Source organism: Mirounga leonina, unplaced genomic scaffold (assembly GCF_011800145.1).
Source record: "Mirounga leonina isolate KUSES-001 unplaced genomic scaffold, KU_Mleo_1.0 Mir_173, whole genome shotgun sequence".
NCBI lineage: Eukaryota > Metazoa > Chordata > Mammalia > Carnivora > Phocidae > Mirounga > Mirounga leonina.
Genome location: NW_023270447.1, coordinates 72,566,172 through 72,592,403, shown reverse-complemented (window position 1 = coordinate 72,592,403; position 26,232 = coordinate 72,566,172). Strand labels below are relative to the sequence as shown.

The 26,232-nt window shown below is 38.2% G+C and overlaps 1 protein-coding gene across 17 annotated transcripts in view; it reads left to right on the top strand.

Annotated features, from left to right (window-relative positions):
• Positions 1-26,232, top strand: part of EPB41 (erythrocyte membrane protein band 4.1) — a 197,420-nt gene that overhangs the window by 75,417 nt on the left and 95,771 nt on the right. For 15 of the 17 annotated variants that reach the window (XM_035019288.1, XM_035019286.1, XM_035019284.1 and 12 more), the window contains 3 exons: positions 12,129-12,606; positions 19,511-19,723; positions 22,036-22,140. In XM_035019288.1, coding sequence (XP_034875179.1) covers positions 12,136-12,606; positions 19,511-19,723; positions 22,036-22,140 — 789 coding nt within the window. In that variant the 5' untranslated portion in view covers positions 12,129-12,135. The remainder of the gene's footprint in view (positions 1-12,128; positions 12,607-19,510; positions 19,724-22,035; positions 22,141-26,232) is intronic. The other 2 variants (XM_035019289.1, XM_035019294.1) reach the window with 1 other exon arrangement.

Below are 26,232 nucleotides of genomic sequence, written 5' to 3'. Positions count from 1 at the left end.
AAAATTAAGTTGTTGAAAACAGCATGTTCATGCTGAGTGACATTTCTGACTCACTCATTATGGCAAGTATTCTTTAAAAGTCTACATAAGGAGTAGTTAAAGGTCAAAATAATTTCAGGAGGATGAAGGGAGAATCACAAAGAAATTTTTGTGTATTTTAAATTACCATTTTTATCTGAAAACCACATAGGTGGTTATTCCTATTTTTCTAGAAGTACTAATTAGTATACTTAAACGAGTTATCAAGGAAAGATACTTTCCTGTGGTCTTGAAGGGATTAATTTTTATTGGGAAACTATTATTCTGCATATTTTTTGAAACTTCAATACTTGAATATTTTTTCTTTTAATCGACAAGAATGCCACTGGATTCTGTTGTCTGATTAGAGAAGCAAACAGGCCTTTTATCCTTTATTTTTCTGTTTTTTCCCCTTCTAACCCAAATCGTCATTCTGACTTTATAAAAAAGCCTTTTAAAAATAACACAGTTACATCACTATTCTAATGTCCCTTTTATTTTCTTCCTTACCTTCCTTCCTATCTGTAAAATCTTAGTATTGGGTGGAACCTTAGAGGTCTATTAATGTAAGCACCCGCTTGATGGAAGAACCTTTTCTCTGGCATCCATAATTGATGGTCATTCATCTTCTCATGGAATATTTCCAATGATCATAGGCTCACTACTCCTAAGCAGCTCATTTAATTATTGATATCTCTAATTATTAGGAGTTTATTCCTTTTACTTTATCGAGATGAAAACTTTGTAATTTGCAAAGATTAATCTGAATTCTGCCCTTAGAAATAACATAGAATTTGGCAGCTCTTGAAATTCATGAGAGCAATAATCACTTCCCTGCTTTCTATTCTCTTTATCTAGGTTAAGCATCCCAATATATACTTTTTTTTAACTAAACTCTGTGCCCAGTGTGGGGCTTGAACTCATGACCCCAAGATCAAGAGTCACGTGCTCTACCAGCTGAGCCAGCCAGGCTTCCCAACCATTCCAATATCTTGCAGTTATTTATCTGATGACGTGGTTTCAGATTCCATCATTATCTTCTGTCTCTCCTTCAGACAGATTCTGGTTTTAAAAAATAAACTGTCCAGATTTGAATGTAAGGTTGAAGATGTCATAGAAGTAGTGATAAGTGAGGGATTGTTACTTTTCATGGTCTTCTGCATGGAGAGTGATGCTAGGATGTCAGCAACTATGTTTGTCTCGCTCACTGTTGTAGCTCCACAACTTACCATATTGCCCAGAACCTTGTAATTTTTCAGAAAATATATGTTGAGGAGTTAAATGAGTACTCTGGTCACTGTAAATCTAGAGAAATGCAGCTAAAGATGATTAGCTATTTTAGAATTTTATCTCTATTGGAGCTGAATACATTCAGTCAAGACCTTAATATCCTTGTCTTACGAACTTTTGTCAAATTGGATAACCTCCATCCTGTATATGTAAAATATATGGTTAAACCTAAGTTATTCTTTTTTCCTTATGTTTATTCATTTACTGAACAAAAGTTGAGTGCCTACAGTGTTCTGTGCTAGGTAGCACCAATGCTATGCTAAGTACTAAGTTCTGTGCTGGGTCGCACAAGTTCTGTGCTAGGTACTAGGTATACTGTGGAAGAGAAAACAGCCCTGTTGTCATGGGTATTACAGTGTAGTTGGTCATGGTGGAGTGGGGAAGACAAGACATTAAACAGTAAATGTCCAGTATGTTCTTATCCATTGAGAGAGTCTGTGAAGGAAACAAGTAGGCTCTGGGATAGAGAATTGGAGAAGGGACTTATGGGGACACTTTGTAGATATTAGAGCAGTCAGCGAAGGTTGTTTTGAGGAGGAATTATTTAAGCTGAAACTTGAACTATAAGAAGGCACCAGACTTTTTGCAGGGGGTAGGGTGTCTTCCAGTCTAAGGAAATCGCATGCACAGATGTCTTAAGTCAGGAAAGCACTTGGCTAGCTAGTGTGACTAGAATATAGAGGACAGGAGGAAAGTGGAGCAAAGTGAGGTCATTGAGATCATTCAGGGGGCTATAATTCCGGTGAGAAGAGAAGGAACCTTGCACAAACATGGTAGCAGTACAGAAGGAGAAAAATGGACCGATTCTAAATACATTTTGGAGGTAGACTACAGAATAACGGATGGATTGAACTGGGAAGGGAAATGGACAAGGCTGACACAAGGATGGTGCTTTGGTTTCTGGTTTGAGCTACTAGATGGTAGGATTAAGCTCTTTACTGGAGATAGGAAAAAGAGAGAATCAAGAGTTTAATTTTGGGGGGGCACCTGGATGGCTCAGTTGGTTAAGCATCTGCCTTCAGCTCAGGTCATGATCCCAGGGTCCTGGATCGAGCCCAGGAGTCTGCTTCTCCTTCTCCCTCTGCTGCTCCCCCTGCTTGTGCTCTCTCTCTCTCTGTCAAATAAATAAAATCTTAAAAAAAAAAGTTTAATTTTGGACAGGTTGTATTGAGATGCTCATGAGATAGCCACCTCTCTTTCTCTTCTGTTTTGGTTCTATTGCTATACCTTTTTTTATCAGAGTGGGTCAAGGAAAGTGTGTTATAAAAATGCCTCAGACTGAGACAGGAGACTGCCTGGGTGAATGAGAAGCATACTAATGAAATCAGCTAGAAAAACTAAGGGGGACGCTAGTTCTTAAACTTCGGTTGCAAGGCTTTTCAAGTTTCTCTGCCCCGTATTGGTTTCAGCTTCCTTAGGGATCCCCATTGTGAATTTTTTCCCTGATAACCTGAATTTACCCAATCATGTGTTGAGTTTCTCTCTGCCTCTAGCCTCTCCTCTACTTTATTTACCTACTTCCCTGCTTAAAAACCTCCACTGCCAGGATAAAATCTGAACTATTTTTTTTTTTAAAGATTTTATTTTCTTATTTGACAGAGAGAGAGAAAGAGCATGAGTGGTGGGAAGGGGCAGAGGGAGAGGGAGAAGCAGACTCCCTGCTGAGCTCGGAGCCCCGATGCAGGGACCTTTGCAGGGGCCATTGGGGTGGGGGGTTTGAGGCGGGCCCAATCCCAGGACTCTGAGATCATGACCTGAGCCAAAAGCAGACACTTAACCAACTGAGCTACTCAGGTGCCCGTAAAGTCTGAACTATTAAACATGTTATTCATGTCTTTCATGATCTGTCTTCTTAACCTTTCTTTCAGTTTCTCCTCATTCCCTCTTCACATACACTCTATAAAGAGAAATATGTATATGAGTGGGGGACAGGAAACTGGTGGGAATGGAGGTGGTCTTGGCCAGATTGAATCGCTTGTGCATAAATTAACAGATAGAGGCTTCTTTAGCAGAGAACAGTGAGGTAGAAGCATCTGCAGTACCAGGTTGTAGAAAACAGATACTATTCTGGGAATTTACAATAGAATCACTACGCTGTTGTGTATTAATAGTTTTATTAAAGCATGGCTTGGGTCTATGATCTGAGGCAAATTTTTAAACCTCCCAGAACCTGTTTATTTATATGGGAAATGAAAACACCTACCTTATAGAGTAGTTGTAAGATAACATGGTAAGGTATGTAGGATAGTGGGTGGTATTTAGTAGCTACTCAGTAAATGTTATCTACTATTATTTCTATTAGAATTAATTTTCTTTTTAAAAAAATTTTTTTTAAAGATTTTATTTATTTATTTGAGAGAGAGAATGAGAGAGAGAGCATGAGAGGGGGGAGGGTCAGAGGGAGAAGCAGGCTCCCCGCTGAGCAGGGAGCCCGATGTGGGACTCGATCCCGGGACTCCAGGATCATGACCTGAGCCGAAGGCAGTTGCTTAACCAACTGAGCCACACAGTCGCCCTAGAATTAATTTTCAATGGTAACTCTATTCTAACCTTACTTCATTCTACTTTCCTTTTGTAGCCCTTTTCCAACCAGTAGGGACTACTTACTAGTTCCTGAATAGTTACAGTATTCTCAGTCATGCCAGTTCCCTTGTGCAATTCCATTTGCTCTTTGCACTTCAGGTTTCTTTCCGTTGACATCTTATACTCACCCTTCAAAGCATAACTTAAAAACCACCTTTTCTGTGGTGCCTGGGTGGCTCAGTTGGTTAAGTGTCTGACTCTTGATCTCAGCTCAGGTCTTGATCTCATAGTCATGAGTTCGAGCCCTGTGTTGGGCTCCATGCTAAGCATGGAGCCTACTTGAAAAAACAAAACTAAACCACCTTTTCCACATGGCCTTTTGTGATCACTCCAGTTGAAAGTTCTCACTTTAGGGGCGCCTGGGTGGCTTAGTCGGTTAAGCATCTGCCTTCACCTCAGGTCCTGGGATAGAGCCCTGCGTTGGGCTTCTTGCTGAGCAGGGAGCCTGCTTCTCCCTCTTCCTGTGCCCCTCCCCCCTGCTTGTGCTCTCTCTCTTTCTCTCAAATAAATCTTTAAAAAAAAAAAAAGTTCTTACTTTATACTTTTTAATGCTTAATTGGTTCTATTCTCGAGGCCTTGTCTGATTAAGCACTAGGTACTGTCTGGTGTTTTAGTTATTTATATATATAAGTTGCCCCTGCTATCTGAAAGTAGAGTATTCCTGTCCTTTTTGTAAGCCAAAATGGTGAAAAGCAAAGAAGCAATTACCATTCATTTACATGGAAAATTTTTTGAGTGTTCCCAGACCCAAAAAAATAACCACTCTTAAAGCTTTTCTGATATCTTAGGACACATCTTGCTAATATGCACAGAGATAAGTCAAGACAAAGCACAGGTACTGATAGACACAGTGCAAAGCTATGGTGACTTGATGCTGAGATGATGAGTGTAGTTCCCGGGAAGGAGCTTGGCGGAGCCACCCTATCGCTGCTCAGGGCGTGTGCCACCTGTGTAATGGCTTGCTGCCAAACAGATGCTGAGGGTGCCTGGGTGGCTCAGGTGGTTAAGCATCTGACTCTTGATCTCAGCTCAGGTCTTGATCTCAGGGTTGTGAGTTCAAGCCCCACGCTGGGCTCCATGCTAGGCTACTTAAAAAAAAAAAAAAAAAAAGAATAGCCTACCTTAAAAAAAAAAAAAAGGAGAAAACCCACAAACAAATGTTGAATGCCATTTTTGCTTCTCAGTTTTTTCGTAAAAGTGCAAATCCTCTTCAGATTTCTTTCAGTTAGTGAAAATAGGCATAGATGGTCCCCAGTTTATGATGGCTTGATTTACAATTTTTCTGACTTTACAATAGTGCAAAAGCTATTATGCATTCAGTAGAAACTATGCTTTGAATTTTAAATTTTGATATTTTCCTGGGCTGGTGATACGTAATACCATACTTTTCTTGTGATGGTGAGAAGCAGCCACAGTTCATAGTCAGCCATGCAGGCGATACACTTAAAACCATTCTGCAACCAGTTTTTCACTTTCAGTACAGTATTAAATAAATTACATGAGATATTCAACACTTTGTAATGCGGTAGGCTTTGTCTTAGTGATATTGCCTAACTGTAGGCTGATGTAAGTGTTCTGAGTACGTGTAAGGTAGGCTAACCAATGATGTTCTGTGGGTTAAGTGTATCAAGTGCACTCTCAACTTACAATATTTTTAATTCACTATGGGCTTATCAGGACATAACTGCATCATAAGTGAAGGAAGATTTGTACTAATGTAGGTCTTTTTTAAATAAGCGAAGTGGCATAACTCGAACTTTTGAAAAGCGAGGGATACCTACCTGTATGTCTTGTCTCCCTAAGAATTGTGTATTATTCTTCTTGGGTTCCTTTCAGTTGCTAAACCCAAACCTTATAAATGATTAGCACTCAGTAAACCTTGATAGATGTTCACAGAGCTAATTTGAAGATTATTACTGATACCTAAATCATTATACTTCATCCATAAATGGTGATCATAAGGAATTTCCTTAGTGGTACCAAACTATAGTTGTTTTTTCAAAGTTTTCTACCCAAGAAGGATTGATGGAGTACCGACTGTACTAATGTTAGAGAGAAGTATAAAAAAGATGAGAAATACTGTCTGGCCCTCGCAAATCTGCTCAGTATTAGATTTTTAAAGATCTGATTTGCCTGAAGTCAACAGATGCACACTATTAAAACAAGTGTATCTTGTTTTATACCAGATGGGGTGTAATTCCAAGGGCTTGGAAGATAAGGATTGAGATGGAATTGGAACTCATTGCTTTGTCTAAAGTGCTTATTATTATTATTTTTTAATCAAAAGACCTCTTTCTGACATTAAGTAAATAGATAACCTCCTTTTGGATTTTGTATCCAGAATGAAAGGAATATCATTTGCTGCAAACAGGAAGGGCCTGTTTGTAGAGCATTTATCCTGTTTGCTCCTTGGTTTCTTTGTATCTTTTCCTCTGGTTACGCATCTTATTATTTGTAACAGGAAGAACTTGGCTGCAGGTATAACAGATTTGTCAGGGTGAGTTTGAGCTTTTAGTAAATGGTCCATAGGTTATTTTCTTTCTGTTAGTTTTTGTTTAATTCTGATCAGCCTCAGAGCTAACTGGAGATACTTGCCTGGTTTATTGTTTGCATTTAATATTCTCTCTACTCCCATTCCCCTTTGCTTTTGTGGCGCTTACTAATAATGTTGCTACCCATGAGTGCATGGCTGGAAAGAACATGCGTGAAAGCTTTCCTTAATAATTTATTTTTATTTTTCTTTGTATACTCTGAATTGTAGCATCTCTGCTGAATACTAACTACATTGTCTGATTTCCTGATTGTTTTCCTGCATTTAATATATGATATTACCTAATGTTGGTTTCAGTATGTTCCTTCCAATAGAATTCTTTTGCCCTTCTGCTTGTATGTCTGTTCCTTATACTGTGCTCTAATCCATTCTTTACTTACATTCAGTTTTTTACATATGTCCAATTATGTGGCAAAATGTGTCAGTTTTTCACTGATAGATGTTATTCTCTAATTCGTTATTCATGTCTTTTTTTTATTTAAAAATATTTGTTGAGCACTTAATATCTATCAGACATTTCTACGTATTTGTGAGCTTCTGCTAAATAAAACAGAGACACTGCCCTCTTGTGTTATACATTCTATTATGGAGGGCAGACAATTCATAAAAGAGAAAAAAGAAAAGTAAATAAGCAAGGTAATTTTAGACAATAAGTGCTATGCAGAGAGTTAAAATATGGTGATTTGATAATGTCTTGGTAGCTAATTTTTTAAAATTTGAATATAGTTGACATATAATGTTATATAATAATTCCGCTATTTAGTGTTTACACAAAGGAAATGAAAATACTAATTTGAAAAGATACATGCACCCCTATGTTTATTGCACCATTATTTACAATAACCAGGATATGGAAACAACCTAAATGTCCATCAATAGAGAAATGGATAAGGAAGATGTGGTAAATATATATAATGGAATATTACACAGCCATAAAAAGGATGAGCTTGTGCCATTTGAGATAACATGGATGGACTTAGAGGGTATTATTCTAAGTGAAATAAGTCAGACTGAGAAAGACAATACCATATGACTTCGCTCATAAGTGGAATATAAAACAATAACAAAACAACAATGAATGAATAAACAAACAAAAAACAGAATCAGACCTATAAATACAGAGAACAAACTAATGGTTGCCAGAGGGGAGGAGGTTAGAGGGTTGGGCAAAATGGGTGAAGGGGAGTGGGAGATACAGTCTTCCAGTTATGGAATAAGTAAGTCATGGGATTAAAAGACACAGCATAAGGGATACAGTCAATGATATTGTAATGGCGATGTATTGGGACAGACGATAGCTACACTTGTGGTGAACATAGCATAAGGTATAAACTTGTTGAATCATTTTATTCATATGCCTTGATCATTTATTCCTAAATGTGTCAAAGAGATCATACCAGTGGAGATACCAGGAACACTGATTCAGGGCAAGTGTCATGACTACTTGGACAATTTGGAATTGCCATAGCTCTATAATCAACATTTTCAGTTACCTTTTGATTAAGTAACAAAAAGAATTCTGAAAAATGTTAATGGTTCTGCTTCAACGTTTAACAACATGTTGCATTCGTTGCTTCATTCATTAATTCGGCAGGCATTTGTTGAGCATTTACTGTATCAAGTATTTTTCACTGTTCATATTCTACTTTCTAAAACTAGCATTTTGCCATCTTTATTTCTTAGGCATTTTGAGTATGTTCCAAAAGTAATAGTGTTTTTTTATGCTTTGCTACTCAAAGAGTGGTCATTGGGCCAGCGGCATTGGCAACATCTGGGAGCTTGTTAGAAATGCAGAATCTCAGGCTCCATTCCAGGCTTGCTGAATCAGAATCAGGATTGCTAGGTGATTCGATGCACATTAAAATTTAACAAGTACATATATAGCATATGGATGGTTACCATCTGTGTATGTGTGTGTGTTTTTAAAACAATTGAGTACTTTTACTCATTCAGCTACTTTCTTAGAGACTCCCTTTCATGTGAAAGCAATTATGGGAATATCCTTAGACAATCTTTTCTATTTTTAAAATTCTATGAAAAAATTATAAAACACAGGAGTAAGTAAATACTCTTCATTTACAGAAAGATGCAAGTAAAAGACTGTTAGAAGTGGAGCTTAAGTGGTTTTCATATCTGCTAAAATTTTCACAAAAGATTTGTAATTTTTAAAAATAGGTTTTTATGAGAGACCTTGCTGCAAAGTCTGCTGTATGGGAAGATTTTATTTTTTTAATTTATTTTATTTTATTTTTTTTTAAGATTTTATTTATTTTATTTGAGAGAGAGAGAATGAGAGACAGAGAGCATGAGAGGGAGGAGGGTCAGAGGGAGAAGCAGACTCCCCACCGAGCAGGGAGCCCGATGCGGGACTCGATCCCGGGACTCCAGGATCATGACCTGAGCCGAAGGCAGTCGCTTAACCAACTGAGCCACCCAGGTGCCCCTAACTCCTTGCTTCTAAACCATTAGGCAAATGAATCACCTGGGGATCTTGTTAACAGTGTTGGATTCAATAAAGCTGGGTGGGACCCAAGAACCTGCATTTCTAAGACAATTCCCAGGTGATGTCCATGCTGCTAGATAACAGACCACATTTTTTCAGTAGCAAGGCTCTACTTGATTAACATTAGCATTAATCAGGACACTGTGCTTTAAGAAGAAAGGCACAGAACAGGACTTGCTCCTGTCCAACTCAAGGGGAACCAAAGAACCAAACTCTAGTCAACTTTCCACTTTTTTTTTTTAATTTTATTTATTTATTTGAGAGAGAAAGAATGAGAGACAGAGAGCATGAGAGGGAAGAGGATCAGAGGGAGAAGCAGACTCCCCGCTCAGCAGGGAGCCTGATGCGGGACTCGATCCTGGGACTCCAGGATCATGACCTGAGCCGAAGGCAGTCGCTTAACCAACTGAGCCACCCAGGCGCCCGGGAAGATTTTAATACAGAAGTGGTTTTGGTACATTTTCCATAGGTGAATGATAAAGTCATATCTGAAACCCATGGAAAATCATGCTTAGTTCTCATCCTGTCCTCTCTTTATTTTTGCAAAGGAAGTATGAAGTAAACTGATGCTCTCAAATCAAATTATTACTCTTTTAGAATAAATAGTAGTTTGATATCTGGGTTTTTTTTCTGGTTGTTTGATTACCTAGAGATTAAAGAAAAAGACTTTTGGAAAAGTCAGTTGGCTACTCCTAATATGAGGAGGAACTGATGACAATTTTATTTTTTATTTAAGTACAAGTGTACCTCACTCAAGGGTAACAAATTAGAATGTAGATTTGTCAGTAATGTTTTTTTTTTTAAAGATTTTATTTATTTATTTGAGAGAGAGAGAATGAGAGAGAGCACATGAGAGGGGGGAGGGTCAGAGAGAGAGGCAGACTCCCTGCTGAGCAGGGAGCCCGATGCGGGACTCGATCCCGGGACTCCAGGATCATGACCTGAGCCGAAGGCAGTTGCTTAACCAACTGAGCCACCCAGGCGCCCCAAAGTTTTGGCTTTTTTTTTTGTCAGTAATGTTTTAAGTAGTGTTTATAAAGACTGAATTGCATATTTTATTAGCACAGAGTAATTTTTATGACTTAGTAAATGAGAATAGAAAATGTGCTTTGGTGAATTTTTTATTAAAGCTTAAAATATTTTAATATTTTTATTGCTTAAAATAGTTGCCAGGAGAAATACATCATAGGTAGAGAGAACAGCAAGTGCAAAGAGCCTGAGAAGGGAATGAGCTAAATATAGTTCATTAATTTGGATTGTGAACATTCAAATAAAATTACTTTATCTAAATAGTGTGAAGCAGATGTGAAGAGAATGTAAATGCTACTTTTTGAGTGGAGTGCTTTTTTTTAAAAAAGATTTTATTCATTTATTTGAGAGAGAATGAGATAGAGCATGAGAGGGGGGAGGGTCAGAGGGAGAAGCAGACTCCCCGCCGAGCAGGGAGCCCGATGCGGGACTCGATCCCGAGACTCCAGGATCATGACCTGAGCCGAAGGCAGTCGCTTAACCAACTGAGCCACCCAGGCGCCCGAGTGGAGTGCTTTTAAGTATAGCGGTGAATCAAAGTGTGAGATCATCAATAGTCAACTTTATTTTCTGGTGTGACAAAAGTTTCTTGTGTGTTGGTTATTTTTTTTTTTTTTTTAAGATTTTATTTATTTATTTTAGAGAGAGAGAGAGAGCATGAGCAGGGGGAGGAGCAGAGGGAGAGGGACAAGAAGACTCCATGCTGAGCACAGAGCCCAAATCGGGGCTCCATCCTAGGACTCTGAGATCATGATCTGATGTTTAACCAACTGAGCCACCCAGGCGCCCCTGGTTATTCTTTAGTAAACTAGATGTTTCAATGTTCTTTGGCTATGATTGTGAGACCTGACTAATAATACTGGGATTTTGAGATCAAGAGACTAGAAACCCAACAATTTTGAAATATGTGAGCTCTAGGGGCGCCTGAGTGGCTCAGTCGTTAAGCGTCTGCCTTCGGCCCAGGTCATGATCCCAGGGTCCTGGGATTGAGTCCCGCAACAGGCTCCCTGCTCTGCGGAAGCCTGCTTCTCCCTCTCCCACTCCCCCTGCTTGTGTTCCCTCTCTCGCTGTGTCTCTCTCTGTCAAATAAATAAAATCTTTAAAAAAAAAAAAAAAGAAATATGTGAGCTCTATAGCCTGCCGTCTCACTTTTGCTCTCAGCATTTGCTTTCTAAATCTGTCTTCTCTAAACTTTATTTTCTTTTTAAGATTTTATTTATCTGAGAGAGAGAGACAGAGATAGCAAGAGAGAGAACAAGCTGGGAGGAGAGAGAGAAGCAGACTCCCTGCTGAGCAGGGAGCCCAATGCGGGGCTTGATCCCAGGATTCTGGGATCAGGGTCCTGAGCCAAAGGCAGATGCTTAACCTAATGAGCCACCCAGGCACCCCTAAATCTGTCTTCTGTATTTTGTTTCTTTATTTTTCTATTTTTCACTATTGTAATAACTTCACTGTCTACACTTAAAAATGCCGAGCATTGAAAATCATATTTTTCAGAAGGAAAAAAGGTCTTAAGGAACTTAAAGGAGGATACTTCTGCAAAAGACTGTAATTTAGTATTATAACATGAAAATTTAAGGATTTTTTGGTGATTATTTTAATCATACACTTGTCACTGTTGTCTGATAAGTGATCAGAATTCTGCATTTGCTGTTCTTAACAGAGAAGTCTATGCATTCTAAGAAATAAAGAAAAAGAACAATAAAGAGTTGGGGACCTTTTAATCTCATCATTTCTCGCAGTATAGAGACATTGGCAAAGGATAATTCCTGCAAACTTTGCACCTTTATTAGATTGATACCCTTAAAGCATAGTATACAAATATCTTTTTTAGGAAGGATAAAATGGTATTTGCTATATACAGTTCAGTGCATTGAATTTGAAATATGCATTTCACTAAGTTGGCCTCAGGGGTAAGGTAATTTCTCCATGTGCATATATTTAGCAAGTCAAAGCATTAATAATTTATTCAGGATGTATAGGTGAGATATTTTTGTATTTTAATGGAAAGTCTCATGCTTAATGGACTGGAGTACTGTCTGTTGGTGATTAAATACCCAAATATTAATTTTGGCACACTTGACATGATTTAGGGTTTTGCCTACAGTAATTGGTTTTGATTATAAGAGCTCCCCTTTTCTGTCTTTTTAATAGCAACATCATGACAACAGAGAAGAGTTTAGTGGCTGAAGCTGAAAATTCACAGCACCAACAACAGAAGGAAGAAGGTGAGGGAGCCACAAATTCAGGCCAACAAGAAACTCAGCTGGAAGAGGCTTCTCAAGAGGCAGCTGAGGGAGATAATCAGTGTGAGCAGAAGCTGAAAACATCTAATGGAGATACTCCTACACATGAAGACTTAACCAGAAACAAGGAGCGGACATCAGAAAATAGGGGCCTGTCACGGCTGTTCTCCTCATTTCTCAAAAGGCCAAAGTCTCAGGTTTCTGAGGAAGAAGGCAAAGACGTAGAGTCAGCTAAAGAGAAATGTGAAGGAGGTCAGAAAGAGATAGAATTTGGACCCAGTCTTGATGAAGAGATCATTTTAAAAGCCCCAATTGCAGCTCCTGAACCTGAACTCAAAACAGACCCATCCTTGGATCTTCATTCATTAAGCAGTGCAGAAACACAGGTAAGGATGTGCGAATGTGTGGGAGGTGTGTAATGAAGACAAGTTAAACAGTTTATTTTTCACTTAATAACATTTGGTGTTATTTCTTACTAACCAGTTGACTTAGGCATTGATAGGAATAAGTAACATGAAGCTTTGGAATTTCTGTTGTAAAGAAATTAATGTAGTCAATGGAAACTTGACTTTTTAAAAGATATACTTTATACATTTATATTTACGTTTTATAAATCAAAACAAAATGAAAGAAAAGTATTTATCAAATGAGTTTATTCAGGCTATGTTAGTTAGCTGTGATAATAGAACAAATCTAAGATTTTTAATGGGGGGGGAAATTACATGGTTTAAAGTTCATTTTGTTGGAATTATTAGGAATGGGACCGTTTATCTGCAAACGTGGTCCTTTTATGAAAATCCTCAAAAAAGCCATGTACTAGATTCAAGCCATCCAGAGGTATGTGCTAGGTTTGAGCCATCCCTGCCTTATTTTTATTGTTTTCTCCAAACAGATCATATTACCAGAGTGTAAGTTATAGATAAGGAAGGCTAGCTTTTTATATAACCTTTGTAGTATACAGTAGTCTGGGGCCTTAACTGTCAGTTATGCCTTGCTATTCAAAGAGTGGTCATTGGGTTAGCAGCATTGGCAACCTCTGGGAGCTTGTCAGAAATGCAGAATCTCGGGCTCTACTTCAGACTTGCTGAATCAGAATCTGTATTTTAGTAAAGATTTCTGGGTAATTTGATGCACATTAAAATTTAACAGTACATATATAGCATGTACTAAACATGAGTTGTGAATTTATTTATTGTCCAAAAAAACATTTATAACTGAAACTATTTTCTAGGAATCCCATTTGCTTTTAGCCTTAATACCTACAAATTAAAAACTATTTTAAAGGTGTTTTTATTTCTGAAGCATGTGAGCATTATTTGCATTTTTTTTTTAAAGATTTTATTTATTTATTTGACAGAGAGAGACACAGCAAGAGAGGGAACACAAGCAGGGGGAGTGGGAGAGGGAGAAGCAGGCTTCCCGCTGAGCAGGGAGCCCGATGCGGGGCTTGATCCCAGGACCCCGGGATCATGACCTGAGCCGAAGGCAGACGCTTAACGACTGAGCCACCCAGGCGCCCCGCATTGCATTGTTAAAAGTATAAATCCTATATGTTTTGTTATAGGTCTCAGGTTTGGGGTACACGGTTTTATTAGATTTTTCTAAAAATATTACATGTATTTCTAGAAATATTACTTGTATATTAAAAGTGGTAACAGTAAAATTTAAGATAAAGTTGTAATTACATCCTTGCTGTTTGTGAAACAAAGTTGAAAAGATTTACTGTATAGTGTAATAGTATATATAGTATATATTATATATTTATATTATTATATATATTATATATTATATATATATTATATATAGTGTATAGTGTAATAGTTTAACATGCAGGCTATATGGGGCACCTGGGTGGCTCAGTCAGTTAGTGTCTGCCTTTGGCTTAGGTCATGATCCCAGAGTCCTGGGATCGAGCCCCGCATTGGGTTCTCTGCTTACCAGGGAGCCTGCTTCTCCCTCTCCCTCTGCCTGCTGCTCTGCCTACTTGTGCTCTTTCTCTCTGTTAAATAAATAAATAAAATCTTTAAAAATAAATAAATAAACATGCAGGTTATGAAATCAGTCTAGAAAATCAAACTGAGTGACACTTTTGCTTTATCAGTTTCCTCCTCTGTGCAGTGAGGATAAAATTCACCTCCTTTGGCTATTAGAGGATTAAACAAGATAAACATGCAAAATTCTTAAGACATTGCCTGCCAGTCATTAAATGTTAGTTATTATTACTCAGTTAATCAACATGAACAGTAAAGGCAAAGAAACCCTATGTATCTTAATATCATTAATTTTATTCAAAGGAGTTATATTACCTTTCAGGAAGCCTTTACTTTGAGGAAGTTTTTAACTGCCTTTTTTCTCCTCTGCTTTATGTAGGGAAAAACCCATATTTTGTTTTAGTTAGCATTTGAATCAGGGCTAGTCTGTTTCATCTAAAGATCATAGCATTTGTATGAAGTTGAAACAGATGATGGACGAAGTTAATTTTAGATTTAACTAAAGTCTCATTCATTGAAACTTTATCAAATCAGAATTGTGATAAATTGTATACAGGTGTTTATATATAAAGAAAAAGAAAATAAATTAGTACTGTTAATAAATTTCAAGGAGATATTGTTTAAAGGAGAAAACTATTTTGGGCTTTTTAGAAGCTAGTAATTATAATCAAAACCTTGTGGATCAGAACCTTGTAGGTAAAGGTTTATTTGGCCATTTTTCTATATGTGTGATAGAGTTTCACTCGAGTGGTCCTTTTCTATCGAGGTTTGTATTTTATTTTATTTGATTTTTTTTAAAGATTTTATTCATTTGTCAGAGAGAGAGAGAGCTTGCGTGAGTGAGCACACAAGCAGGGGGAGTGGCAGGTAGAGGGAGAAGCAGGCTCCCCGCTGAGCAAGGAGTCCAGTGCGGGACTCAATCCCAGGATCCTGGGATCATGACCTGAGCTGGAGGTAGACGGTTAACCGACTGAGCCACCCAGGCGTCCCTCGATCCAGGCTTTTTAAAAAGTAAGTTTGTATCATAGGACTGTACCATTCTTTATGTATGGTAGCTTGGATTTTTCGGAAACCATACATCAGTTTTTAATGTTCACTTATTCATTCAACAAGTATTTATTGAAAACCTACTATGCGTGCCAGGCCCTGGGCTGGATATCATTGGTACAATATGACAAAGAGGTTTAAGATCATGAATTCTGGAGCCAGATTGGTATGTAACTTATTAATTGAATGATGCTGGATGAGTTACTTTAACTTCTCGGGCTTCAGTTTCTTTCTTTTTTTTAAATTTTAATTCCAGTATATAGTGTTATATCAGTTTCAGATGTACAATATAGTAAATTGACAGTTCTGTACATCTCTTAGTGCTCATCACGATAAGTGTTCTTGATCCCTTTTACCTATTCTTTTTTTTTGCAATTGGATTATTTTTATTTTTTTTCATATCATAAACTTAATTTCTTTTTTTAAATTTTATTTTAATTCCAGTATAGTTAACATGCAGTGTTATATTAGTTTGAGGTGTATAATATAATGATTCAGCAATTCCATATATTAGTGCTCATCAAGATAAGTGTGCTCTTAATCCCCCATCCCCTAGTTCCACCATTCCCCACCCCCACAAACCATCTGTTTGTTCTCTATAGTTAAGAGTCTGTTTTTTTGGCTTGTCTCTCTTTTTCTTTTCCCTTTGTTTGTTTTGTATCTTAAATTCCACATATGAGTGAAATCATATGGTATTTGTTTTTCTCTGACTGATTTACTTTACTTAGCATTGTATTCTCTAGATCCATCCATGTTGTTGCAAATGCCAGGGTTTCATTCTTTTTTATGGCTGAATACTATTCCGTTGTAGATATATGCCACATCTTCTGTATCCATTCATCTATCGATGGACACTTGGGCTGCTTCCATAATTTGGCTATTGTACATAATGCTGCATTAAACATAGGGGTTCATATTCTTTGGGTAAATACCCAGTAGTGCAATTACTGGATTATAGTGTAGTTCTATTTTTAACTTTTTGAGGAAACTCCCTCTTGTTTTCCACAATGCCTACACCAGTTTGCATTTCCACCATCACTGCACAAGGGTTCCTTTTTCTCCATGTCCTTGTCAACACTTGTTGTTTCTTGTGTTTTTTATTTTAAAGATTTTATTTGTAAGTAATCTCTACACCCAGTGTGGGGCTTGAACTCACAACCCCAAGATTAAGAGTTGAGTGCTCCACTGACTGAGCCAGCCAGGCACCCCGTGTTTTTGATTTTAGCCATTCTGATAGGTGCGAGGTGATACCTCATTGTGGTTTTGATTTACAATTCCCTGATGAGTGATGTTGAGCATCTTTTCATGTGTCTGTTGGCCATCTGGATGTCTTCTTTGGAGAAATGTCTGTTCATGTCTTCTGCCCATTTTTTTTTTTTTTAAGATTTTTTTATTTTTATTTATTTGAGAGAGAGAATGAGATAGAGAGAGAGATCATGAGGGTCAGAAGGAGAAGCAGACTCCCTGCCGAGCAGGGAGCCCAATGCGGGACTCGATCCCGGGACTCCAGGATCAGGACCTGAGCCGAAGGCAGTTGCTTAACCAACTGAGCCACCCAGGCGCCCCATGCCCATTTTTAAATTGGATTATTTGTGGTATTTGGTTTTATGTAAGTTTTTTAAATACATATATATATTTTAAAGATTTTATTTATTTGACAGAGAGAGCACAAGTAGGCAGAGCAGCAGGCAGAGGGAGAGGGAGAAGCAGACTCCCCACTGAGCAGGGAGCCTGACACGGGACTCAATTCCAGGATCCTGGGATCATGACTTGAGCAGAAGGCAGACTCTTAACTGACTGAGCCACCCACGCACCCCTTAAATATATTTTTGATGCTAACCTTTTATCAGATATGTCATTTGCAAATATCTTCTCCCATTCAGTAGTTTATCTTTTAGTTCAAAAAAATTTTTCTTATTGTTATGTTAATCACCATACATCACATCATTAGTTTTTGATGTAGTGTTCCATGATTCATTGTTTGTGCATAACACCCAGTGCTCCATGCAGAACGTGCCCTCTTTAATACCCATCACCAGGCTAAGCCATCCTCCCACCCCCTCCCTTCTAGAACCCTCAGTTTGTTTTTCAGAGTCCATCGTCTCTCATGGTTCATCTCCCCCTCCGATTTCCCCCCCTTCCTTCTTCCCCTCCTGCTATCTTCTTCTTTTTTTTCTTTTTTTTTTTTTTAAGATTTTATTTATTTATTTGAGAGAGAGAGCACATGAGAGGGGGGAGGGTTGGGAGGGTCAGAGGGAGAAGCAGACTCCCTGACGAGCAGGGAGCCCGATGCGGGACTCGATCCAGGGACTCCAGGATCATGACCTGAGCCGAAGGCAGTCGCTTAACCAACTGAGCCACCCAGGCGCCCTTCTTCTTTTTTTTCTTAACATATATTGCATTATTTGTTTCAGAGGTACAGATCTGTGATTCAACAGTCATGCATAATTCACAGCGCTCATCATAGCACATACCCTCCCTGTGTCTATCACCCAGCCCCCCATCCCTCCCACCCCACACCCCACTCCAGCAACCCTCAGTTTGTTTCCTGAGATTAAGAATTCCTCATATCAGTGAGGTCATATGATACATGTCTTTCTCTGATTGACTTATTTCGCTCAGCATAACACCCTCCAGTTCCATCCATGTCGTTGCAAATGGCAAGATCTCATTCCTTTTGATGGCTGCATAATATTCCATTGTGTATATATACCACATCTTCTTTATCCACTCATCTGTCGATGGACATCTTGGCTCTTTCCACATCTTTTAGTTTTGTTGATTGTTTCCTTTGCTGTGCAGAAGGTTTTTATTTTGATGTAGTCCCAATAGTTTATTTTTGCTTTTGTTTCCTTTGCCTCAGGAGATATATCTAGAAAAATGTTGCTATAACTCTGGCCTCTGTTTCTTATCTCTCAAGTGGGAATAACAATAGTCCCCTCCCCACAGGGTTATTATGAGGATAAAGTGAGTTCATATAAGTAATGCTTTTAGAATAGTAACTGATCCATTTTAATTGTTATATAGTGTTGTTGTTGTTGTTATAAAACAAACATCCCTACTCTTGATGACTTTATAGTCTAATGGAAGAGACAAAAAAGTAGTAAATACAAAATATTTATTATAACAAATGTTACGAAGGCAGTAAATGGGGTACTGACACGAATAGCAGAATGGGGATAGGATAGCCAATTGAAGGCCTCTCTGAAGAGGTCACATAAAAGGGTCATAAAGGATAAGAAGGAGCCTTTTAGACCACCTCCAATATCTAATTCAGGAGCTAAATAATTAGGTCCTTTTTCCTTTGTCAACCATATATTCTGAAAGAAAAGAATTAGTGAGGTTTAGTTAAGAATCTTTCAGCAGTTTTATTATGTTGGAAGTAAGAAAGTATGTGCCAAAATGTTGTTTCACTTACCTGTATAACTTTGGGATAACTTCATGATAACCCTAGGAAACTCAGATTTCAATGTCTCTTGCTTCTTTGAATCTTCTTTGCATTGAGCATGATAGATAAATGATAGAAAAGAGTTAACTTATAGTTACAGTTGTTAGCCTAGTTTATATGTTGCTTTATGCTCTAAAATTGATCCCAAGACTCCCTTTTAGCCATTCATAAGATTTAGAATATGTGATAAATCACATCTCATTTTGCAATTCATAAAGCTACCTTGCTAAAATTGAGGAGCATGGGGCAGAGATGGTAAGGTTTTGATAAACTTTAATAATGTATAATGGTGGGATGCCTGGGTGGCTCAGTTGGTTAGGTGTCTGCCTTCGGCTCAGGTCATGATCCTAGGGTCCTGGAATCAAGTCCCACATTGGGCTCCCTGCTCAGCAGGAAGCCTGCTTCTCCCTCTGCCTCTGCTGCTCCCCCTGCTTGTGCTCTGTCTCTCTCTCTGACAAATAAATAAAATCTTGAAAAAAATAATATATAATGGCATAGTCAGGAAAAATACATAATGCTGAGAGCAACAGATTGGTGTCCTGTAGTTTACCTAAAACCTTCATTTATTGATTTGAAAGATAGGATTCTACCTGAGAAGTTTTAAGGATAGCATAGTGAGTGTATAGATCTTTTAGGAGATCATAATATCTTTTATTAATAATTTATTTAATCTTAATATCACTTATATTTGTTTTGTTTTTCTTCTTCACTGCATTTATTGGTAGCATTATTATAGTTATTAAAATGTATACAGCATATTTTGTGAAATGTCTTTATTACTGACTTGATGTCATGGATATGCAGCCTGCTCAGGAAGAACACAGAGAGGATCCAGACTTTGAAACTAAGGAAGGAGGAGGCCTTGAAGACTGCTCTAAAATAGAAGTAAAAGAAGAAAGTCCTGACTCAAAAGCAGAAAGAGAATTAAAAGCTTCCCAGAAATCAATCAGAAGACACAGAAACATGCATTGCAAGGTTTCTTTGTTGGATGACACAGTTTATGAATGTGTTGTGGAGGTGAGTGCATTTTAATTTCCATAGTCAGAACTCTTACGGATTGTTTCATGTAGGGTTGAATAAGTAGTGCCAGTGACTGTTTCTATGAACTGAAATGTTAATAGGGATTTTCTGGAAGTGGAGGCCTGGAAGGATTATGACTGAGTCTTATTTTTTTCTCCAGTTTTTTCTGTATCTGCCAAAACTTGTGAATTGAGCATGTGTTACTTTTATAATCCAAAACAATTTTGTTTAAAAACAATTGGTTTTTATTTATAGAGTGACCTGCCATGACTAGATTTTCCAGGTAGCCTCAGTTTCTGATATTAGGTCTAGCTATTCCCATAATTATATTTGTAAAAAAGTTACAGTGTGGTCATTTCTGCTGTCCCAGATCTAAACCTTAATAAGCCTTGATTTATTCAATGCATTTCTTTAGCCCTATGAAATAGGATATAAACAATTTAAATCAAGTAATGCCATTTTTTAAAATACTCTGTTATTTTCTGTGATTGAGTCAGGATTGAATAAAAAATGTCAGTTACTTGGTTATTCTTTTGCTCCTTCAAGACAAGTTAAAATCCTTAAAAGTCTACTAACCATTTTTTTTAACTAGAGCAGTAATTATCAATTATGATATGCTTGATATAAAGCAATTGTGATTATTACTAATAATAGCCTTTATCGATAAGACATATAATTCACATATACTTGTATTTTAGGTATGTAATTATGAATTGAATTATCTATATGCAAATGCAAATATATCAAAGCACTAATAATCTAAAATATCACCTTATATCTATTAATAGACATTCCCTCTCCCAAGTTTCAAAGAATAAATCAAGAAAAATACACTATTGCACTTTGAAAATAGCTGCTGTACCTGGTAAACTACCAGAGACCTATGGTCTGCTCTTTCTGCTTCTCACCACTAGCTAGCTGAGAGATGGGAAAAGCTATTCCGCACATTCTTCCCATTCAGACCAAGGTCCAGATCTGGGTTTTCTATACCTGAAATATTTGGGGGCAGATATATTTCAGAATTCAGAATATTTTGGGTTTTAGAAAGGCAATAAGTACTTATGCTACATATTTCATAACACACCCAGGAGGGTGTGTGGCAATACCAAGATTCATTCTAAGGTAGGTACATGAAGACCATAAATAGCCTCATAACAGTTCAGGTCAGGATTTGCCTTCAAATGAACTTTGGAATCCTCCCCCCCCGCCCACCAAAAAGCCTAAAATTTTACTTTTTAGAGCTTCTGGATTTTGGAATTATAAATAAGGGAGTAGGGACCTGTACGTGAAGAATTCCCAAATCATTTCTGTCATTTGGAGTGAAAACATAAGAGGGAAAAATGAAGAAAATGATTACTATAGATGGGTTAAGTCTGAAAATGAATTAACATCTATGTGAATTACTAACAGTCATTAAAAATAACTGTTCATTGAGAGGACATGTGTGTGTGTCAAAAATGATTTGTAATTTTTTTGACGTATTTAAAAAATATATTTCTCAGAGGTCATTAGCATGTTTGATTTTTTTCAACAATTCCAGTAGCTAGGTAAGATAGATATAAATATTCTTATCATTTTACATGTAAGAAAGCTAATGTTCAGAACTATTAATTGAATTGACCCAGGTTGTTTTGCTTGTAAATAGAGGAGCCAGGACTTTTTGACTATACATCTTATCCTCTAAGTTAGGCTAAGTAGGAATATTAGTACCCAAATTTGTCAGTGGTTTGATTTTCTAAGAAGTGTTTCTTTACTAAGAAGACAATTCGTAGCACCACTGAAAAAGCCACTGCAACAGGTAATGTCTGTTGGGTATCTAGACTTTGTGCATTTTTCAGGAGGGAGTTGAGACATAGCTCATTCTCTTGGGACATTTGGTCTGAGAACAGTAGCAAGTCTAATGGTTTCCATAGTCACTATTAACTGTCAATGTTGACATTAGATTCAGTGAATTTAGGTGATCATGATGACAGCAGCCCAAAGCAAGCTTCAGGAAATACTACACCAAAAATAAAGAATGTGATGTTTAAGATGGAAGTAGGGAATGGTTGATGAAGGGAAGGTAAAATTTTGCTTTAAATTCTAGCACTATTTCCAAGCCACTATAAGTGTGTTGCATATTTAAGCTGACAACTGACAAATTAAGAAACAGGATTTCTATAACCCACATTGCTCTACTTACGCTGTATAAACCATCATAAAGTGGTGGTAACCACCGATAAAAGAGGAAATTGGGAAGTGACATTTTATTTTATTTGGTGATAAATACAGGAATAAGAGGAAACCTCAAAATATGTATGTCTTTGCAGAAACATGCTAAGGGACAAGATTTGCTTAAACGAGTGTGTGAGCACCTCAATCTTTTGGAAGAGGACTACTTTGGTCTAGCCGTTTGGGATAATGCAACCTCAAAGGTGAGGAGACTGATTGTCAAAATACTTGTTTAAATTCTTTTATTGTCGTTAAGAGTGTATTTATGCCTGCCTCTCCAAGATACAGTGTACTTAAGAGTTATTCTTGCCTATTCTTGTTTCTCAGATTTTCCCTCTAGAACATTTTAAAGAAAAGACCATTGCTGTTGTGTTCTTTCATCATTGAGAGAAAGTATCCACTGTACTGTCTTTTTAAAGGACAGGGGAAGTACAGAGCTATGATGTCCTGATTAGCAAGTAGATACCAATAACTTCATATATTATGCAATTAGTATTGTATCTAATAGGTTCATAGTAAATATGTGTTGAATGGATGATCTATCAATATTATAATTATACAATAATTATATATAGTTATAAATTTTTTTTTAAGATTTTATTTATTTATTTGACAGAGAGAGAATGAGAGAGAGAGCACATGAGAGGGGGGAGGGTCAGAGGGAGAAGCAGACTCCCTGCCGAGCAGGGAGCCCGATGCGGGACTCGATCCAGGGACTCCAGGATCATGACCTGAGCTGAAGGCAGTCACTTAACCAACTGAGCCACCCAGGCGCCCCATATATAGTTATAATTTGAGAGTAATGTTATAAAAGAGAATAAGGTCCCAATATTATTGAAACAGCCCTAAATGAATCTGACATTTTCTTCTAGCCCAAAAGGAAGTCAGCAGGTGACTTTTGAAAGAAGCAAAAGAAAGTGTGAAAACATGGAGGAGGAAGGAAAGGTTAAAAGTCAGGTATTTACTTCAGAAAACTTGAATTATTTCCTAGGCCAATTTACTGAAAATTACAAGTATTTAGCTTAAAATCTAGTGATAAAAACTTTAGTCCAGTTTAACAAACCTTTGCAGGTGCTATCCTAGATGATATGGATAGGGCTGTGGATAAGATAGACATGGTCCCTGCCCTCTGGAACTTATAGTTTTGCGTGGCGAGTGTTATATGAAAGGAAATCTAAGATGTCATGACAGGGTATGGCCAGGGAAGTCTTCTCTGGGGAAGTGATGCCTGAGCCGAGAACTGACGGATTAAATGGGCAAGTGAAGTGGAGAGAGAATGGCTTGTATAAAGGCCTAGAATTGAGAGAGTGGCATTGGAGGAACTAGGAGCCTGGCTAAACATAGGAAGTGAGGAACAGAATAAGAGATGAATCTGGAGAGTTACACAGGGGCCAGGTCATGGAGAGAGTTTTGTATACAATGTATTTAAAGTCAGTTTTGTTGGTTCTTTCTCCAAGGTAATTTGTATTTATTAAGAAAAGTTAGGCGCAGCAGCCTTTAACAACTGCAGACTCTATAGATTGGATTATTTGGGTTAGATAATGCAAACTTGAAGACATGGAATTGCCCTTTGCCTAAATAAAATCTATTTGTAGAATATACTAGTAGTTACATAGTAGTTTACAATAGTAGTTTGTCCTTCTATGTGAGTGACTGTTGGTTCAAGCAGAAGAACTATGTCTACCAGCACTAGGTTAATATTGTTCTTTTAAGGACTTAACCTTTGTCCTTAAAGGCTCAAACCAACTTGTACTGAAGCCTCTAAGTTCCATTAATAAGGGAAGACTGAAGGTAATTAAAAAACAAAACAATACCTCCAAAACTACAGTGAAAAACATTGAGCAGCTGTGAGCTAGAAAATTATTCAATGAATCAAGGAAAATACTCTGAAAAGTATTTTATGTTGTACAAGCTCAGTGAGATAAAGTTCAATGTTTTTACACTATGGGTGCAAAAAAAAAAAAAAGGAAAAGAAAAGTCCAAGGTTGATTTGAGAATAACTGAGAATGCTTGAATTTGGCATGTCAGTAAAGTCACTGAATACTTACTTAATATAACTGGAAATAATATCTGTGAACCACACATAGTTAAATTTTGAGAAGCTAGCTCATTCATCTAGACATTCAGCAGAGGAAATTCTTTTCCACTTGCAGTTGAGCTTCTAGGGCCCACATTGCTACAAAAACTTTCATTTGCATTGATAACTTTTCACCATTGGTGGTGCCATCCATACTTGTCCTGTCGGTAGGTTTTATTTCCTTTATAATACTTTTCAAAATCATGTATTAAATTGCTTTATTTATATTCATTTAAATATTTATATGTAAAGTGATATGAAAAGTGGCTAATATAAAAGCTGAATAGCAAAGTATAAACCCGGCTGTGTAAAAAAGGGCATTATTAGCCCTCTTAGATAAAATATTTCTAGAAGAGAAAAGCTGTTGTTTCAGAATCATAATCTAGTTTCAACTTCCCTGATAGTTTATAAGAGCCCCTTTTGGGGAAATCAGTGGGCAAGTGAATCCTGGGAAACATAGGGCTTATCATATTCAGGGCATTTGTCAGGTCTATAGTAGGCTCCAGGTTCTTACAGGATATCCAAGAGGAACATGGTTAGAGGTGATGAACTGTTCTATATTTTCTGCTTTTAAATTCAGTGTGACCAACCTCCAGCTCTGAGAAATATGTCAAAGCAGAGTTTTTCTTTGGGTTAAAATGAGGGTCTTTGGGCTGATCGGGAAGTAGGGCATAGAAGGGAAAGCAGATACTTGCCAAGCAAATCTTGTACAAAAATGAATTTGGGGAAGACTTACCTTAGCATTGTCAGGTTAAAAGGCCAATACAATAGCAAAAGCCATCTTGGTGATGACAGTCCTTCAATATGCTATCTCTTGAGTCATACTTCTTTAGTATGGATGAATTGTGCTCTCTGCTCATGCATAGCTGTCCCTGGTATTTCCCATCACCATCATCCTGGGGATTTGATTTGCCTCACTTCTGTGATGTTTCTCCTGTTTCCTTTGTCCTAGCTTTTCCTTGTGTTTTGATAGAGTGCTTCTTCTAAGAAATGGCATGTGAGACATAATCTTTTTGAGACATTATATGTCTGAAAAATGTCTTTATTCTACCCTCACGTTTGGTTGTTAGTTTGGTTGGGTATAGAATTTTACACTTGAAGTTATTTGCCATCATAATTTTGGTGGCATTACTCCATTGTCTTCTAGTTTCCAGTGCTGCTCTTGAGAAGGCCAAAGCCATTCTGATTCATGATCTTTTGTGTGACCTTCCCTTTGTAGAATTAAGCTAGTAAAATCTTATTGTCTTCCTCCCTTCCTTCCTTCCGTCCTTCCCAGAATGGAGGTACGAATTTAACTTAAAACAATACGGAGAGACCCTGTTTCCCCACACTCCTTACCAAACCACAGTGGCAGCAGACTTTTTACTTTTACCATATGAATAGGAGAGGAAAACCAGAGCCAGGACTTGCTTTGGAACCACAGTTCCAAGTCCATGGTTTGGAGCCCAGTGCTAACTCTCTGTGGATGATCTCTTCCCCTTCCCAAAACAGGTGAGGAAAGAGTTCCTCAGCCTTGTAAGTTCGAGCCCAGCATGGAGCCAATCTCCTTGCCAGCCCAGCTTAGAAATGCCACCTCTTTACTGACCCAGGCTGGTGGCAGAGGGGACCATGAGCTAAGGGGAGGGCTCACTCATGCTGCCCTGGACTGTCAGCCTGATGCTAGCTGCGTTGGGATGAAGGAGCAGGACGGGTCTTTGGCCAAAGGCCTAGGTTCAGCTTGGAGCAGCGATGGTGGGCTGTGGCCTGGTTGCCTGGCACCGTGGGGGGTTGTGACACAGGCTTTGTGCAGCCAGTCTGGAGGGGAATGAAAAAGCCTTGTGGCAGTGTGGGCAAGGAGAGGGGTGGGCATTGGTGGCACAGTGTGTGTGGCCATGGGCTGCAAGCTTGGAGGGATAGCAGAAGGCCTTGGGGTGATTGGGGCATGGATTGCAGGGGAGGCCGCCATGTGCCAGCCGGGTACATGGCCAGCTTGGGCCTGTAAGAGAAAGCCTTGTCACAGGAACAGCAGCAGTGTGGGCGCTGGGCCGGGGCTGCTGGTGGTCCAGGGAAGGCGCCCCCGCAGAAGTGGCAGGCCCTGGAACCAACTGGCTGGGCTTCTGCGGTGAGCCCTGGTGGGGCGCTGCTCCCTTGGTTACTGGTTCCTTGCCAGTGGGACTAGGATCGGTGTCCCCGCGGTGGACTCTGCATCTTGTTCCAGCATCTTGCTGGCCCAGGAACC